General features: G+C 39.7%; 1 protein-coding gene across 1 annotated transcript; it reads left to right on the forward strand.

The window, feature by feature from the left end:
• Nucleotides 1–7,589: 7,589 nt before the first annotated feature.
• On the forward strand, nt 7,590–18,302 carry LOC148365835 (corticotropin-releasing hormone-binding protein-like). The gene is made up of 7 exons (XM_088335107.1): nt 7,590–7,706; nt 7,766–7,853; nt 9,482–9,642; nt 12,157–12,367; nt 14,157–14,311; nt 14,872–14,992; nt 16,543–18,302. Exons 1-7 carry the CDS (start codon nt 7,626–7,628, stop codon nt 16,695–16,697), a joined length of 972 nt encoding a protein of 323 aa, XP_088191233.1. The 5' UTR covers nt 7,590–7,625; the 3' UTR covers nt 16,698–18,302.
• The last annotated feature ends 1,321 nt before the right edge of the window (nt 18,303–19,623 follow it).

Genomic DNA, 19,623 nt, shown 5'->3' on the forward strand with positions numbered 1-19,623 from the left:
GCAAAGGATGTTGCAATCACAAATAATACAGAGATATTGTCCACGAAAAGTATAGGTTATTCATATGCTATAGCGTAGAAGTGAGTCTTAAGCTTAGCTTTAAACATTTCCACTGAGGTTGCAGATCGGATCTCAGGAGGAAGAGCATTCCACAGCACCGGTGCCCGGAAGGAGAACGCTCTCGAACCAGAGGAGCACTTCTTGGCTCTTGGGATCACCAGAAGACCGGCGCTCTCAGAACGAAGGCTTAGGACCAGAACATAGGGGGAAATCAGATGTGAAAGATATGAGGGAGCAAGTCCATGTATGATTTTGTATAATACTAAGAGAACCTTGAAATCACATCTTAGGCTAACAGGGAGCCAATGCAGGTTAGCCGAAATCGGCGTGATGTGATCGGACTTTTTTGTCCTAGTTAAAAGCCTCGCTGCGGCATTTTGTACCAGCGGAAGACTCTTGAATCTGGACTTCGGGAGACCGGAGAGTAGTGCATTACAGTAATCAAGACAGGAGGTAACAAACACGTGAATTATAATCTCCGCATCCGACTAAGACAGTATAGGACAAACTTTAGCAATGTTACGAAGATGGAAGAAAGCGGTATTAGTAATTTTCTACACATGTGTTTGAAAGGACAGATCGGAGTCAAATATGACACCTACATTTTTAACTGAGTCACTCTGTGTGATGTGACATTTGTCATTGTTCACAGCAGTTTTTGAAAATAAGTCGCGGCATTTAGACCAATTACTAACATTTCGGTCTTTTCAGAGTTAAGACGCAAGAAATTGAGTGACATCCACTCTTTTATCTCAGTGAGCCAGGCCTCCAAATTTCGGCAATTTAGTGTGGCAGATTCCTCCAACGGAAGATATAGTTGAGTGTCATCTGCGTAGCAGTGGAAACTGTTATTATACTTGCAAATAATATCACCTAATGGAAGCATGTAAATGCTGAAAAGAAGGGAGCCAAGCACTGAACCCTGCGGAACACCACAGGTAACACTAAAGAGCTCAGATGTCATTTCGCCATATTTTACACAGTGCGTCCTATCTGAGAGGTAGGATCTGAACCATGAGAAGACGAGCTTCCGAACTCCCTCACATGTTGTGTTAATGGGATTTTCCATTTGTTTTAAAGTTACGTGTTCCTTCAATGACATTACAGCTCGACAGGAAACAAGCCAAACGGGTCCACTTTGAGAGTATAATTCTTGAGTTATCTGGTGTGTGGAAAATTTGTACACAACACATTCTGTATCTAATTGAAAAAATCTGGAAATACATTTAAATTCAATTAATACTTTACCTAATCAAACAATCTCCTGTGGATATGTTTGATATTTACTTATACAGGTGTACTTGAAAGCAGATTCTACCACCCCAACCTTTACCTAAACTGAACAAATTAGAAATCCCATAAAAAGACTGGCACCAGGGGGCCTGCCTCTAAGTTGTGTGTTGCGAGGAGGATAAAAGAAGACGCTGTATCCATCGCTCTTCATTAACACACTTTAAACTAACCAGGGAAGAAAATCCATGAGCGACTTTGCACTCATCTTTCTTTGTCCAGTCAGTCCAAACAGGGAGGGTTGACTCATTAGGATCACCTCAACGCCCGCCCAAAGGAAATGAATGGGTCAAGCTGCCCGGTGTGTGTGTACCTTTTAACACGTGTGTGATCGGCTAAGTCAATAACGTGCAGCAATCAAGATTTAAGGCCTGCTAAATGTTCTTTTTCTGCAAAGGATCTGTAGACGCTGAGGGCCGATGCTTCCTTGAGTCAACAATCAGTACAATTTGACTCCACGCATGAAGCCGCCTCTAGAACATCAGGTCACAAAGCCATAAACAATTATCTATAGCAGTAATTGTGAATACGATAAATAGATAGATAGATAGATAGATAGATAGATAGATAGATAGATAGATAGATAGATAGATAGATAGATAGATAGATAGATAGATAGATAGATAGATAAATAGATAGATAGATAGATAGATAGATAGATAGATAGATAGATAGATAGATAGATAGATAGATAGATAGATAGATAGATAGATAGATAGATAGATAGATAGATGGATGGATAGATAGATAGATAGATAGATAGATAGATAGATAGATAGATAGATAGATAGATAGATAGATAGATAGATAGATAGATAGATAGATAGATAGATAGATAGATAGATAGATAGATAGATAGATAGATGGATAGATAGATGGATAGATAGATAGATTTTTCATTTATATCTCATTGTAGCTGTGAACGTTATTGTATTACACCAGGATCTTCTATTGTGTGTGTATATATATATATATATATATATATATATATATATATATATACATTTATAGAAATACATTTATACATCTAATTTTTTTTAACAGTTTTTCAATTCTGTCAAGCATATACTGAAAAGTGCACTTGATAATTGCATGTATCCAATTGCATGTATCCAATTATTATGGTTTATCATTGAAAACATGTACTGGGCGGATTTGTGGGCTAGTGTTTTATATTATCCGCTAGAGGGCAGCAAACGCTATCGCTTAGAATTAAACCTTATGTGATTTATATTTATTTATATTCGATTGGGCTGAACTGTGACGCTATCATTTTATTCATTTTATCGTAATACCTATGGTTTTAATTTTTGTATTTTCTCCTTTTTATTTCTTGCATTTTTTACATGACTAAGTTCAACCGGCAACATTGAGCACAACTCCCACATGGTCTCGTCTCCCTTGTAAGCTCATTCAATTGGTTCTCTCGGGTTTTAAACGTTGTTTTGTTGTGAGATTGTAAGGAAATGTAGGATGGTGGGAAAAACCCTCAGAAAATCATTGTCATGATAAGGTAACATATGATGATTAGTTTACCGGTAAATGGCTGATAGAGTACCGTAAATTATTTTCGGGGCACCCTTATAAGCCTTTGGCTTGAATCCGTTGTAGGAATAAGTATCAGCTAGTAGTTAAGACATTTGCTCATTATTGACATTCGTATAACGTTTAGTATGTTACATTAAGGTCTGAAAGTAATGTTGGATTTTTTTGCAGCAGAGATCCGAGGTCAGGGGATAAAATCCATCTACCAGAAGGGGAAGGGATGCTCCAAATAAGGATGGTATTTAATAATGGTTTTTTTATAAGGTAACAAACGAGGCTCACAAAACAAATGTCATGTCCAAAAAAATCTAACCTGACAATGTCCAAACCGGAAACAAACACCCAAATAAAAAAGCAGATGCAAGAATAACTTGGGACAGATGTGTGGTGATTGGACACACCCAGGTCCAATCCTGGCTGGTGGCCACCGAGGGCAACATGGTGTACCAGATCTTACACTTACCTGTCAATGTTTGAATTACAAGACATAGTATCATAATAACCACAACATTTCCTTGACTAAAATAATGTGTGAGTGTGGCCGTCTGCCTCACAGTTCAGAGGTCCTGGGTTTAATTCCAGCTAAGAGCTTAACGGTGTGGAGTTTACATGTTCTTTCCGTGCCTGAGTTGGTTTATTTTCCCCAAAACATGCATGGCAGGTAACCGTGCACACTGATCTGTGTTTATATGCTGTACAGCTCGATGTCAAACTGGGGTTATTCCCATTATAGAAGTATGTGTGTGACAGTATAGGAGTAGATTGTGTATGAGAGTATTAGAACATACACAGGGTAGAATATCGAGAGCATACTAATATTTTATTCCTGCAGTCCAAATTATTAAAATTAGATGATTTAGTAAAAATTTTCACTGCACAACTGCTATTTGGGTCAACAAAAACATAGTGCCAGAAAACATCTGTAAATTATTCATTTATAATCCCAAAGTTGAGAACCACCAGGAAAAGTATGTGTGTATCTGTGTGTGGAGTCAAGCATTGGAACGGATTGCAAGACGAGATCAAACGGTGTCCAACTATTCACTTGTTCAGGTTTAGATACAAAGGAACCTTCCTGGTGGAATACAGAGATGAGGAGGGTGGGGTATGAGTGGTGCGGGAGATTGGGAATAGTGCATCTAGTTAATTTTGTGTTATTGTTGCTATTCTTATATCAAAACTGTTATTATTAATATTATTACAATTGTTGTTATATCATTGGTATATTTGGTGGGGAAGGTGAAGGGGTAGGTAATATAAGCATTTGCTTCTTAGTACCCCTTTTCGAACATATTATGTATCGTTATTTTGTTGTTGAGTTATTGTTTTTGTTCTGTTTTTATTTTGATGTTCGAATAAAGTTTACATTCAAGTATACTAAGATGTGTAAGAGAGAGTATAGTAGTGTGATTGAGAGTATAGTGGTATGTGTGAAAAAGAATAGTAGTGTGTCTGAGAGTCGTCGTGTTTGTGCATGGGTATGACTGTGTCTGTATGAGAGTGTAGTTGTGTATGTGTGAGAATATGATGTAATATGTAAGATCAAGTATGATTTTTTTCTTAAACAGCCTTCCATAACTGGTGAAGGTGAAAGGACATTCCGGTGTCTCGCCAAGTGTCCTTCTCCGCGACCAGACAGAAAAAATAGAGCTGGCGAAAAGCAATGTAGTTGAGGACATTTATTACAAAGTTTCAAAATAAAGATAAAACAGAGTACTCTGGGCCGGTCTGATCAGGAGCCAGTTCTCACAGCAAAGGCGATCAAAAATTGTTGACCACAGTATTTGTAGGAAAGGGGTGTGTATTTGCAAAATGGAAAATGAAACTTCAACAAGCAAAGAAAGGAACTCACATATTATTCAAGAGCCCCTTTTCGCAGTTGTATTTTAAAGGTTGTAGTCTAAGATAAGGGCGGAAGACCATTGCCGGGAAAGTACTGATATGAAAGGATACAGCAAGTAAATACTTCATTCAAAAGTGTGGATGAACATAAGTCCATTTATAACAAATAAATGAGTAATGTTATATTTGAAGTAATGCTGTGATGATTAAATAATAAACTAAATATAGCTGGAAAACTCATGTTATGGTGACAACATACTCAGTGACCAATTTTAATAATCTAGCAGTAGCTAAATCTTTTATCATCAATAGCATAATAACTGCTTAACAAATACACAATAGGCATGTCTCACAGTAACATTTGTATATATTTATTGTATTGACTCTGTTCTAGGTATAAAGCAGTGTTACAAGTAACAACATTCTAACACAGTAAACTCAATACCTAACCCAAAACATGATCATAACAAAAATCATGTGTTTTTCAGCTTACCTGACATGTTTACGGTTTGTCTTTACCACGTCAGAGAAAATTGATTTCCGTAGGAACATGACTTGAGTACTTCCTACGAGAGACGTCCGTTTAATAAGCAGAGACATTGCCTACGCACGAGGGATTTAAAAAGAACACCCATTAATTTGAGTTGCTCCCTCCCATGGCTTTGAACTGAAGGTAATATACTTCGAATAGGTCATTGCAAACCGGGGTGGGGGTGGGGGACAATGCAGCTGTCTCAATGCCGCTATTGCTCTTGATTATATTTCTTATTGCAGGAACATGTGGCATCACAAACCTTCATCAGCAAATGTCATCGCTCATTATTGGGTCTTTTTAGGCCACATGCAGGGCTGTTTTTAACGTTAGACGAATGGGAGCTAGCACAAAGTGGTTGTCCCAATCACTCAGCTTGCTTGTTGTCGAGTTTGACCTTTCGCGTGGGCTGTGAGGATGCTAACAATTAGCCACATTAACATTATTTGGGGGAATCAGATAAGAGCACGGTATCTGTCGCTGGACAATGTTTCTCAATATGAAGCTGTTTCCTGGCAGAGACTGCAGATACTTGAGAAAAAATATCACTATTTTGAATGTGTAAAATAGTTGAAGAACATTAAACCAATGTGGAAATGCGATCTATAAGTTAGGCAATACTGGTTCTCAAATGGAGGCACATGTACCCAGTGACGGCTTTCGGCAAGGGCGAGGCGGGCAGCCGCCCGGGGCGGCATTTTTACCTTGACAAATAGGGGCCCCGGGGGCACGAAACCCCCGGAAACAAATCCTTGTTAAAACATAAACATAAAACGGGGGCACGTAATGTAAAAAAATTAAGAATAAAGGGAATCTTAAAAATGTTCAATTACCTTTTAACTGGTCCTAAGCAGTGTTTTTGTCACATGTTTTTTGAAAACTGATCCGATGACGTCTGCTTTTGCCGGCTTTTGACAATGCCCGTGGCAGATGTCATCATGATAAACGACAGCCTGACCTGTCAACACTTTTTCTGGGTGATTCATTTTCACAAATTCCAAGACTTCATGGAACTTTTCCAAAATATCTTTAATTCGGGCTGATGGAATGATTGCTGGTTCTCCTTTTTGTCATCTCGGAACTCCTACTGCACGGCAATGTGTGTTGTCTTACCTTTCTATTGTCACTTTGTTTTGAAAAAGTCTCTCCCTCTTATTTTCAACTTGTTGACTTTTCTGCATGTCTTTTATGGGGTTCATTGTAAATGATAGCTCTTCGTAGTGGCACCATACAGTAGACGGTTTACAGAGCTGGAAGGGGACACGAAGAAGCTGCTGGGATTCACGCATACGCACAGGTTGCCAGGTAGCGCGTACTGTACTGTATTTTTGACTTTGCATCCTGAAATGCCTTTGCAAGTACAGGCAATACTTTCTCATTCGGGTACTTTGTAAGCTTAAACGTTTGTATGTTGAGACATTTGTAAGTAGAGTTACCACTGTATTTTGCTATAATCCTGAACGTATCAAAACCTGCTGAAACAAATCTATTTAAGAACATATCATGTAGATGTCTCATCTCATCTCATCTCATCTCATTAGCCGTACCGCTTATCCTCAGTAGGGTCGCGGGGGGCTGGAGCCCATCCCAGCATTCATCGGGCAGTGGGCAGGGGACATCCTGAACTGGTTGCCAGCCAATCGCAGGGCACACAGGGACAGACAACTCATTCGCTCATTCACACCTAGGGACAATTTGGACCGGCCAATTCACCTGAAATGCATGTCTTTGGAATGTGGGAGGAAACCGGAGTGCCCGGAGGAAACCCACGCAAGCACGGGGAGAACATACAAACTCCGCACAGAAAGTCTGGAGCTGGATTTGAACCCACGACAGGTTCCCATGACATGAACTGTGCCGCACAAGCGCTAACCACTGCGCTGCCGTGCTGCCCATGTAGATGTCTACATGTATATTTATTCATAAATGCAAATGATAGGGTCCCTGGCCAAATCCTTTAACCTTAAGTGGTCTACGAGTCTAAAAGACCCCCACCGCCCCACACACACATCCCTGCTTTAAAGAGACACTGTTTATTTGACCACTAGATGTCATTGGATGGTTTAACGCAACCTAAATTGAGTGCTAAAAAGCACAAGGAAAACTTCAAACTAGGAGACTCAAAGGGACTATTTTGAGATGAAATAGGGATAAAATAAGTCATTTGGAGTACTCAAAAGCACTTTTTGACGTATACTATTGGATAAAGGAGTGATTTCCCCCCTCACCGTCTCGTCTCGCTGAATGCCTGACTGGGCTTGTGCGGCTGTTCTATAAAAGCTGCGGAAGTGCCCCACAGCAGTTCTCATTCTCTCCGAGATTTAGTGGCGTAGAGAGACCCACGCGCATCGTCGGCATGTCTTCATACGTGCGGGCACCATTTATTTTATTTTTCCTTTTATTCTCATCCCGCATGATGCTCAGCCGCCACATCCAGGTGAGATCTGCATCGCTCTTTGCATGCTTGATTCCCAAATCTCAAACTTTTACTTTCAGGAAGGCGACGCTTCACAAGGATTATATTCACTTCTCAGTTCGGAGCAGAAGAAAGACTCGGAAGGATTCATTTTCAGGCGACCACTTAGTAAGTGTATTTGCCAAAATCGCAACTTTGTTACTGAAAAACAGTTATTAGTTGCAGTTATAAGTTACTTTATTTAAAAAGTGATTCGGTTACCTCTAGGACCACCCCTAGCAAAATTAGATTTGGGGGTAACTTATTACTTGATCACTTGCATACATACTGTAACCCATTCCATGTTGTACTCTCGTAACGAATACACTTAAAATAATAGATGTGAGATGTTTCTGTTGTAGTTAAATTGTGGTCAACAGTGAACAAGGCCACGGAAAGAGACAACAGATTAGCAAATTAGCAGGAACAAATCTTTCAAATTAATATTTGGAAAATTGAGATACTCTTCCTACTGGTCACATGGAACATCAATGGGCTGCCAGTCATGTTTTATCTATGTTTATAATCTGACATGATCAAAAATCCAACTACAAAAGAAGTCTGAGGTTGATTTATACTAAATATTCAAAGTGATACAGTACAAGGTAGGACACTGAAAGATATCTAGACCATCTAAAAGTAACAAAATAAACCAATCAAACTCAAAGAATTACTTTAACCAGGTATGTCCAAAATCCATCCCGGAGGCCAGTAACAGCCCGTGATCACATTTTTACTGGTCGGCGGCCTCTGACCCGAGTATGAAAATAGATTTGTACCAAAAAATAAAATAAAATAAATCACAATTTCACCAGATGGCAGTAGTCACATTTGGCCACCTTGACCTTGGGTTTCTGTGAGAAGTTTAGCCCACCCAAGATCTAAGATGGCAACCATAAAATAAAAAAAGGAAAGTTGATTCTGAGGGCCGCCGCTTCCAGGATAAGTGGAATTTTTTTTCCGGAAAAAAAAATGGGTAATTTGCCAAGAGACTCTGGCTGTTCAAAGAATGATGAGACTACAAACAGCTAACTGGAAACAAACGCTGTGAAGCAATTGGAAGCTGTGCTCACGGCACAGAAATGCTTTTTCTTAAGATGCTGTGAGTCAAACGAAAATGCTACAAAGATGAGCTACAGAGTCGCAACGGTGATTGCCAAGCGCTGTTCGAAGAATGCCAGGCTGAACAGTTGGCCCTCACAAATTTTCAGCTTACCAAATCTGGCCTGCCCTCTGAAAAGTTTGGACACCCCTGACTTAAAAAACTATACTGTAAATGCAAAGATGTACCTGTAACAAGGTAACCAAAATTATTTTTGTTTCAAACTTACTTTAACAACAAAATGCACAAAAACCAAATTTAAACTCAAATGCTTAAGTAAATATATAAATGCACAGAAGTACATAAACAAGGTAAAATAAAAGATTGTTTTAAATTAACTGTAAACATTTTTTTACAAACACTGAATTCTCAATCGTCGCATCATAACGTGAACTGATAGCTTTCTGGCTAGGGTGTGCCTGACCTGACTTCATGAAATTGGGGTTTGTGTCCCTTACTCTGAAGGATCAGGGGACGAATGGTATTAAGACAAAATTTGCTGGACAGTATAATACATGTACCTTGCTGCTTCTCACCAATTGTCTGTCTCTTATTTCTGATAGCTGTTCCTAATATTTTGCCCAAGATTCAAATTCTTTTGGAATATAAAAGAGAAGCATGTTTTTCTTTTTTCACTTGATATCCCCATGGTCAGGATGTTTGGACATGTTGGCCATCGAGGGCCAATTCACCTTTGTGGCGTCCTCGGCACAGCAGCGAGCCTGCGCCACCTTCATCATCAGCGAGCCGAGCGAGGTCATCGGGCTGGAGTTGCATGACGTCAGCATCGACTGCGACGCCGGCGACTTCATTAAGGTTGACCCACTCGTCCAAGCATGTTAAAATGTTCCATACGGTGTCTGTGTGACAAAGATTTGCAAACCATGCGTAGCCTTTTATGCTGCCTTAACAACATACCCAAGCTCGTCACATCTAAAGCATGTAAGCATTCTGGAAATGGGCATTAACGTTGGTCAGCTACCCACACAGGAAGATTAGTTACACGTATTGGTTCAATATTCACACATTTCCCACTTTTATAAAGTTACTAATTTTTAGCAACTGCTTTCTACATGAGACAAGTTATTAGAAGTCAATTCTCATTGTAATTTTAATCATTTACCCTGGTTTAGTAGCAGTACGAGTCACTGGACTGACCCTGATGTAGGATTGTTTTTTCTAAAGACTTCATGAGGGTCATCTCAGTAATATAGGTCCTTGGTGTTAACTCAAACTCTCTATCCTGGTTGGAGCTCCTGTCTCTGCTGTGTGTGTGTGTTTTTTTTTTGTTAAAACAGGATGCTTGCTTCATCTTTATTTGCTGATCTTTCTCTCTGAAAGATTGTAGATCCGCTCCCACACGGTACAATAACTTGGTCGGCAACAGTGACTTCATCAGGGGTTCTGGGGAAGTTATTCATCCCCTTGGCACATATCGCGATCTTTCCCTCCGAAAGCTTGTAGATGCGTTCCCATAGCTTAGCTGGCAACTGTGTCGTCATCAGCGGTTCAGGGAAGTTATGCGCCACCTTGGCTCATATAGCATTGTGTCCTCTTTTCAGCTTTATGTGCTTTGACAGACTCAGTCACCATATGGACTGTTGTGCTTTGGTGAGTGCTGACAAGCTCACTTTGAAATGCCCTTCATGAACTTTGTTCAACAGTTGCAAAAATACAGGGATGACAAGTTGGCATCCTGTCATCAGGAGTCAATTTGCAAGTAGCAGGTCCTGTCGATACTGCCAGTATAGCAAAAGCTGTGTTAGAAGGGCCTTCTTTGGCCAGGTAATCCAGTTTGCACAACTTCTTCAGTCTGTTACAGGCGCTGTCTGTATAATATGCAGCTTCTTTTCTGAAGCAGGTAAGTACATCAACAACTCGTCAGCAATCTTCTGGCCTGTCAAGTGTTCAATATTGTAGGTAAAGCAAAGCAATTTAAGTCTAAACATCAATATTCTAAAGGGACAAGTCATCAATGGCTCTGCTCTCATCTGTCTGTATGAGAAAAGTCTGTACTTGTATGGTGATCAGATGCACTATGCTCCTAAGGGAAAATAGTATAAGAAAGTTAATACCTTTTAGTTAAGAAATGCCAAACGGCCGTGTTAGTGCCAGTTCAACCTTCTCTATTTGTGCGTATCTGCTCTTTGCTTCTGTCATGCAGCAGGGTATGAAGGCGACAAGGCAGTTGCTTGTGAATAAGTAGTCCTCGAAGTCCAAATAAGGAGGCGTTCGATGCAACTTTTATCGACTGTGATGACCCAGAGCAGTGAGTGAGCTCAGCTCCTGTCACAGCTCCCCAAATGCCTGCTACTACATGCTGCCCACTTGCTGCCAGGCTTAAGAAACTCTCTCATTAGCTTTACCCATTCCCAGATATCGTCTAACCCCTGTGATGTTTGTGTGGGCATGTTGGTGATGCCTTTATTTTACTTGTATCTGGTTTCAGGCCCCAGGCACTGACGATATGACCTAGGAACTTGACATGGTTCACAGCAAATTGCATTTGTCCTCATTAAGGGGCAGTCTGTCTTGTTAAAGACACTCCATACCTATCTCAGGCTGTGGTCATATTGTCAATGAGTTGTACCAAAGATTAGAATGACCTCTGTATCACATATGGTTCCTCCAGTCCAGGGAACCTGTACAATATCCTCTTGTGGAAGTATTCTCGTGCACACAAAATCCCGATTTGCAATCTGTAAAATCAGTACCGACAGAATGGTGAGATGAACGTTCTCAGGGGGCACTGATTCTGAGTGCAGGGGCATCTGTCAAAAGCCAACTGTGGCGTCAAGTTATGTAAACACAGTCGACTCTGAGAAGTATGAGTCTTTTTATGACAGATTTTTCATGTCAGATCCACGCCAATTTTTATTGTTCCGTTGGGCTTTGAGACCACAACAATCCCCACACACCCCTCTGTTGGCTCATCGATGTTGGCTATCACTTACATGGTCACCATTCTCTGGAGTTTATGTCTCTGCTGATATAGCTCAATTTTGGGGCCGTTTTTCATGTTTTCCATGAAGGGAATGTTTACAAAAAAGTCCCAAGATGAGATACGTCTTTTTGAAATTGCACCGACAATATTAGAAATATTGGATACAGCTACATCATTTTTTTCCTCACACACTGACAAAGTATTGGATTGCAGATTCTATTGGTGGATACAAAAACGTTAAATCAATAATTTGTTTTCCTCCTCCAAAACCTGTTCTGCTCGTGAATCAAAATGTTTGCTCACCTCTGCATTTCAGTGTTAGAACCGTTCACTTATTTCATTGCAATGAGAAGAAAGACCTTACACAGAATGTCTTTTTTTTTTAGATATTTGATGGTTGGGTCATAAAGGGGGAAAAGTTCCCCAGTAACCAGGACCACCAGCTGCCGTCGCACCAGCGCTACACGGACATCTGCTCATCCACCTCACCAAGTCAAACCACGCGCTCGTCCCAGAACGTCGCCATGGTCTTCTTCTACATCCAAAGTCCGAGCAGCAGCTTTACACTTGTGGTGAAGAAGCTTCGCAACCCGTTCCGTGAGTACACACAGAAAACCCTGAACACAAAAGGTTAAGTGAGAGCTAAGATGTGTGAGGAGCCTGTCTTACATTTCATGCTTAGTTGTGTGTCAGTGCCAGCAGGCAGAGGAGGAGCTTAGTACTAGCCGATTCTGTGTGAATCATTGTGTGTCAGGGAAAGAAACGAGACAAAAAAAAGTCCTTGTACAATGACTAGTGGCTGGCCATACGAGGAATTTAGGTATCGATCTGATCGAAGAAAATACAGGGTAAAACAACACAAAGTTTTAGGCACCAGAAATGTTTTTTTAAATTAAGTAATTACAATAAAAATTAACATGTTGCATAATAAAAGTCAGAAAAAAGCAGCATTTTCATAAAATAAGAATATAACAGGCATCATGACAACTACACCTTCCGTTGCACAGTTTTAAAAATTAAGTCAATTTGCAAGTAAAGTGTAACCACAATTGGATCTATGTTAAAGGTTATAATGTATGTACAATCTCACAATCCACTAACAACATTTTTATTGTGATAGTTAAAATGGTAAGACAGTATGTATCCCACAACAACAGTAATAATACCGAGCCAAGTGGTCAGTATCAATAATATGGATATTTTGATCGGTCCAAACACTTTTAACAATTATGAGATTTATTTTAAAAAAAATGCAGTTTATATATTAAATGAGAGAGACAGAGAAGGACACAGAGACAGAGATAGAGAGAGTGAGAGACAGAGCAAAATAAGTCAACGGTATCCCCCCTGATATCATGCATTATTTATGGTCTTTTACCACACTTGATTAAGACACACTAATTAACATATTCATGATTGCAAAGAAAAAACACTTTTCTATTGATAATGAGTCCAAGCACAAAACACTGGAATTTCTGGGTCGTTACTGTTCTTTCCCACGTGAAATTATAGAGCCGACTTTCATAAGTTGCTTCAGTGCTATAATTGATATGGAATGTACAGTATGTTTAAGGTTTACATAAGTAACCTGTATTGTTTTATACTGAAAAAATAAACGTTTTATAAATTAATATGCTCTATAAAGATGACTAAAGTTAAAGTAAACTTACTTTTGGAAGAGGGTCTTTAAAAGTTAGGCGACTACCTCCTCTGTGGTAGAAAGTGGCTGAAAAAAAAAGCGATCTAATCTTTTCTCAACCGCATTAAGCTTTCTTATTCCACTTCATTTCAAAAGAAATGGCTCGCCTCTTTACGCTTTACACCAACTATATTGAATGGATGCACGAGATATTAAGCAATAAAAATGTAAAAGTTCTTAGTGCATTGGAGATACAGTATAGAATGTTCAGACACGGGCTAGAAAGAGCAAGCGGATTTCTTCTTCGGAGTGGATGCTAGGTGAGCGTTCACAGTGCCACACGCCAGTAGCAGTGCAAAGAAGCACTACAGTAATGTCCTGTACTCAGAAAAGGTGCACACGATACAAAATCTAATTTATATCAATGTCCGGATATTTTTGTTATCCCGAAAAAAATGTATCAACCGTTTTTCGTAAGTTGAATGGTCGTAAGCAGGGGAGAGTCTGTAAAGACCATAAAAGACCAATTTCCAGCACAAAAGTGAAAAACACAAGTGGTAAAACAAGGCTGGGTTGGATCTGGGGCAATACCACGCTGAAAGCCATTTTAATTTACTTTATACTGGTAAATCTAAAATGTTGTGAGAGTAAATAATGTTGTTGCCCAACTTGGTCACAGATGAGGGTAAAAACAAATCCAGGTAATAGTCAACTGAAAAACACTTCATTAGTGTGTTTGTGTTGCAGCCTGTAACATCATGTCTCAGAGCCCTGAAGGCAGCTTCACCATGGTGATGTCGCATCAGCACCGGAACTGCAGCTTCTCTATCATTCACCCGGTGGAGATCCAAGTCACACAGCTCAGCATGGGGCAGGCAAAAAGCAACCAAATCAGGCCTAAGGTCTGATATTTGCTCAATTGTTCTGTGCATGCAGATACTGTCTATGGCAGGGTATTCCCAACCGTCGGGCTGTAAAAAACAGTGGAAAAAGAAACAAAATGGAGGATAGATTGGTCATTGAAATTCGAAGATACTTCAAATGCTTCTGTCCATGTCATGGAAGTGCACGACAACACAAACACACCTGTCGCTTTGTCATGAGTGTTAAGAACCCTTTCAGGGTAGGTTCAATGGTGGAGGACCAATGCATCTATCGAGGCCAGTAGTATTCATCCAATCCAAGTACTTCCTTATTGTCTGATTTTGAAGAGCAATATTTGGATTGATCAGCCCAACCTTACCATTAGAAAGTTCATATCCATAAGAATGTATATAACATGGCAGTGTCAAGCTAGATGGGTCTAACAAGATCCTCCAGTTTCAATGCTTTGAAACCACATTGTTTCATTGTCTTTCTTAAGCCAAAGTGATCGCTCAGCTAACTCACACCATATCTTTGCAAACCTATTCAAACATAAAAAAATTAAGTCTTGCAAATATTGTTGTTTGTTTTTACGAAGGCGAGGCTGTCGTCCGGATGCTGGGGATCCGAAGACCACGTGGAGCTGCTGGGTGGAAACGGGGTGGATACATCTCGCATGTTTCCTCTCGCCGATCTTTGTTTTCCTCTCCGTGGGCTTGGTAATTCCATCATCCCCTTCATTATGATATTATCTCAAACTGTTTATGCAAAATTAGGCTTTTTTTGGGTGCTGGAAGAATTACATTATCACATTTAGTTTCATTTTTTTTGCATATTTTCTTTGACAGAATAATTTTCTGTTGGTTAGAGAGTACTTAGAACCAGGGGGGTCTAACATACGGGCCACGTATCGGATCAGGCCCACCAACGGATTCCATCTTGCCTGTGATGAAATGCTAAGAGAAGCGCAGAAGAAAAATGAGCCGCATCACATCAAACAATAAACTGCAGTTTTAAATATGTCCACTGGATGTCGCCAAATCTAATCTCCACTCCCAAATCAAACCACCAGTCAGCTTTATTGTCTGACAACCGTTTATTGAGCAGAGAACATTTAAGAAAAGAACCTTCACCATGTTATTTAATTTAAAATAGAAGTGACAGACGCGCTTTTAAAGGAAATACAATTGCACTCGTGTGTGGTGCATGGATGTCTCTCTTAACTACATTTGCTTCTAAACTACGCGTTTTATCCATAATTATTGGAAATGATCAATTAGCACCTTGATTATAAAATACTAAATTGAAAAACAACACCTGGATGTCGTCGCAGAGGTTTAAAGAAGGTTTAGCTCCTTTGTATAGTAAATATAAAAGACTTTCAAATGAATTAAATAAATTGAACTTAAATTACTGTTTCCATGCTATTTTTTTCACTTTCCAGTTTGTTAAATAAACTGCGGTGGAAAGGAATTCACTTCGTGCTTCTTCTTCTTTTTTTTTCTTTAATACATTCGAGGTTGCTAAACACTACAAGAGATGAATCCTATGAAGCAAAAAATATTTAGGTAAAATGACCTCAAGAATGGTTTTATAACTGAATCTTATGCCCCTGAATCATACTCATATTTTAACTGTGATCCCCAGCTCTAAAGCTAAGACACACTTTGTATGCTATTATTTTCCTTGTCTGGCCCTGTGAACGTTTCTTTCATGTGGCCCCTGAGCGAAAAAGAGTTTGACGCCCCTGCCTTAGAATATTCGACAAATTGTCCCAAAATGCCCACAAGAAACTCTCAAGGTTGCTGGTTTTCACCTGCCAGTTTTTTAAAGTCACGGTTAACAAGAGGGGCAGCACTGCAGCGCAGTGGTTAGCTCGTCTGCGACACAGTTCTGAGGTCATGGGATAGATTCTTGCTGTGTGGAGTTTTTATGTTCTCCCCGTGCTTGCGTGGGTTTCCTCTGGGCACTCCGGTTTCCCCCCACATTCCAAAACCATGCATGTCAGGTTAATTGGCCGGTCCAAATTGTCCCTAGGTGCGAATGAGCGAGTGAGTTGTCCTTCTCTGTGTGCCCTGCGACTGACTGGCAACCAGTTCAGGGTGTCCCCTGCCCACTGCCCGAAGATAGCTAGGATAGGCTCCAGCACCCCCGCGACCCTATTGAGGACAAGCGGTGCAGATAATGGATGGTTAATTGGTTAACAAGCAGCTTATCATAATAACCAAGATTTGTAAAAATTTCCAATTGTTGTCCTCTGCTTGTCCAGCCCAGATGAAGATCGGCTGTGATAACTCTGTGGTGAGGCTGGTGTCTAGCGGTAACTACATCAACCGGGTGTCGTTTCGTTACCGTCTGCTTGATCGCAACCAGCTACCGGAGGCCAGCAAGAACAGCCTGGAGAACGTTTGCTACATGGAATGAAATCCCCCACGATTTGAATATACATTTGTTTGCAATGTCAAAACCTATTTTACTATTTTCAGGATATGTTTTATTTGTTCAAATCAGACTAATAGGACACCTGACTTTAGAAAAGGGTAAGGATGTCCAGTGCCAATTATGGTCTTCAAATTTGTACCGATTCAAGTACTCTACTCTTCAGTATACACTAACGCCTAAAAGTTTTGGAAAAACCTTTAAAAAATTGAAAATTATTTTTTTTTTCTATTATGTGTTAACAATGGCCAACTGAGTTCAAAGAGCCCTTATGCTTATTTTCCACCACACCTATCTGCTCTTATCTTACCTTTAGCAAAAGCTGTTCAGTTTAGACCATATTAAGTGGGAGGAAATAGGAAACGGGGAGTGTGACGTCATGCTCATCCCCACGTCTTTTCATTTTTTCCTTCCTATTTGGTAGTGTAGCGTACTACACTGCATAGAGAAAGACAACTCAGTTACAATGAAATCACAATTGACTAACAAATTGCAGTTTATTCAAATTGTCTTACCTCTGCCAATGTCATTACCTCTGTTGCTTTAAATACATGCACATATTTGCATGCGCATCATGGACGTACTGACAGAGGCTGCAATGATGTCACAAGCCAGAGGGGGGCATTCATAAGTAAAAAAGTTTTTTATTTTTTTTCCAACTACTTCAAGACCTATATACCTAGCAATCTTTTTTCAAATTGTACATTTGTAACGATGGACTAGTTCAGATTTTTTTCGATGTAATCGTCACTATCCAGGTATAACAGTGATTGCTTGGTTGGTTGGATCCTTCAACCATTAGATTGTAGATGAAACCATTTCCTGTGGTGTGCTTTGGGTTAGTACAGAATGGTGGCACTAAGGAAAGAAGACATAATTGGATTTTGGACATCCAACAAGAAAGGGGGAACCCAAACCTCTGAAAAGAAACTTCAACCGGTTCTAAAAGCCCTTACCCGAGCCCTTTTCTTTTTATTACGGAAAATCTCCTAGGTTAGAAAAGCAGATCCGCCCTCAAGGGTGTGGAAAACCAAAGAACTGACATAATTGGCCGATAGTGAAAAAGTGGAATCCTTTGTAATCTCCTTTGCGGGTCTCCAAAATAAAAACAGAATAAACTCGTCAAGTAACAACGAACCACTAAGTTGTATCAGTCCATGAGTCGACAGGTATATTGGTGATAACACTGTGCAATAGTCATACTAATCAGTTGAAAAAAAATAACTGGTATTTTGAAGGGTGCAGGAGTGTCGGTAATAATTTACTGGTGGCACTTTTGCAACTTTTGCCCCAAAACGGAACAAAAATAATACTTTTAAAACATTGTCTTCGTCAGGTTATTGTATCGAGTGTACTTGCTGATTTTGAAGAGCAATATTTGGAGTTTATACTGTCACTGACTGTCATATTTGCTGAAAAATGAAATCTGTTTTGTTGTTTTCACCATTTATGTAATTTTCTTTGTCTGAGTTACCTTGAACATTTTGAAAAGAAAAAAAAAACAATGCATGACACAGCAGTTGAGGAGTATTTGTGTTCTTTCTTTCCCTTCTTTCTCTTTCTTTCTTTCTTGCTTTCTTTCTTTCTTTCACTTTCTTTCTTTCTTTCTTTCTTTATTTATTTCTCTTCCTCTCCCTTCCTTTTCTTTTCCTTACTAACCCCATTCCACTCTACTTTTGTTATTTGTCTTTCTTTCTCTCTCTCTCGCATCCCAATTTCCTTCCTTTTATTTTTTCCTTCTGCTTCTTCCTTCCTGCCTCTATTCTTCTGTACTTCTATAATTCTCCCCATCTTTCCCTCTCTCTCTCTCTCTCTCTCTCTCTCTCTCTCTCTCTCTCTCTCTCTCTCTCTCTCTCTCTCTCTCTCTCTCTCTCTCTCTCTCTCTCTCTCTCTCTCTCTCTCTCTCTCTCTCTCCAACTGTCTATCTCTATTTGAGTCGAGGAGAAAAACGGGATTCTCTATAAAGAGCTGGAATTCTCATCACTATTTCTACAGGCCTTGTCAGTTTTAATCTTGCTTGTTGCCTGGGCCTATCCACAATTAACCAAGGTTTCTTCAGGTAGCTATTTGCTAATTTACCAGATCAATGCACATTTGGTTGGCCAATCTAGTCTCACTGTTGCATTTATTTCGAGACAAAGCGCTCATAAGATGTCATTTTTCGCATCCCAGTCAACATCCCAGTGTTTTATTTTCCATCAGTCTCGAGTCTTTCAAAATGCACGTATGTGCATGTGCGTCAGAAAAAAGCTTCATAAAGGCTGAAATAAGGACAAAAGCCAAAGCTGGCGCCCGCAAGTTAAAAAGTTCCAAATTCAGTTCATATCTTTAAAAGACATCGGAGGTGAAAATTTAGGTAAACAATTAGTATTCTAATTTGAAACATCGTTAGTGTAACTCTGGGGGAAATCACGATGAGTCAGAACTTGACTATCCTTCATTCTTTGCTCGCCTTTTAATAAACATCCAAGTTGCTGTCAGTGTCTTAGCTTCAAATGTGTTTCGCACGTTACTAAAAAACCGTAATAACACCAAAGAGTAGTGTAGTACGGTGAAGGTAGCTATTTAGTTACAAATTACCATATACTGTAAACTCGCTTGTAGGCCACCCCCCCTAAACTACTTTAAACTAGGCACATAATAAAATAAATAGAAGAAACTGTGTACATAAACTGGAAAAAGTGAAGCATTTTTATTTCTTGGCTTGGGTAATCTTGAAAGCTTGCAAACCATCATGTGGCCGACACACTCCATATCCATTTTGTCTTTGGGCTTTAAACCAGTCGAAAATATCTAGGTACTGTCCAAGATGTTTAGTTTTTCTCTCCAGGCATAGTATATTGCTAAAAAAAATTTATAAATAAAAAGACCAGAATTCAGCACTTATACCACAAATTCTGCGCTCGCGTTT

This window comes from Urocampus carinirostris, chromosome 5, assembly GCF_059441175.1.
Source record: "Urocampus carinirostris isolate Australia breed hairy pipefish chromosome 5, RoL_Ucar_1.0, whole genome shotgun sequence".
In the NCBI taxonomy this organism is placed as follows: domain Eukaryota; kingdom Metazoa; phylum Chordata; class Actinopteri; order Syngnathiformes; family Syngnathidae; genus Urocampus; species Urocampus carinirostris.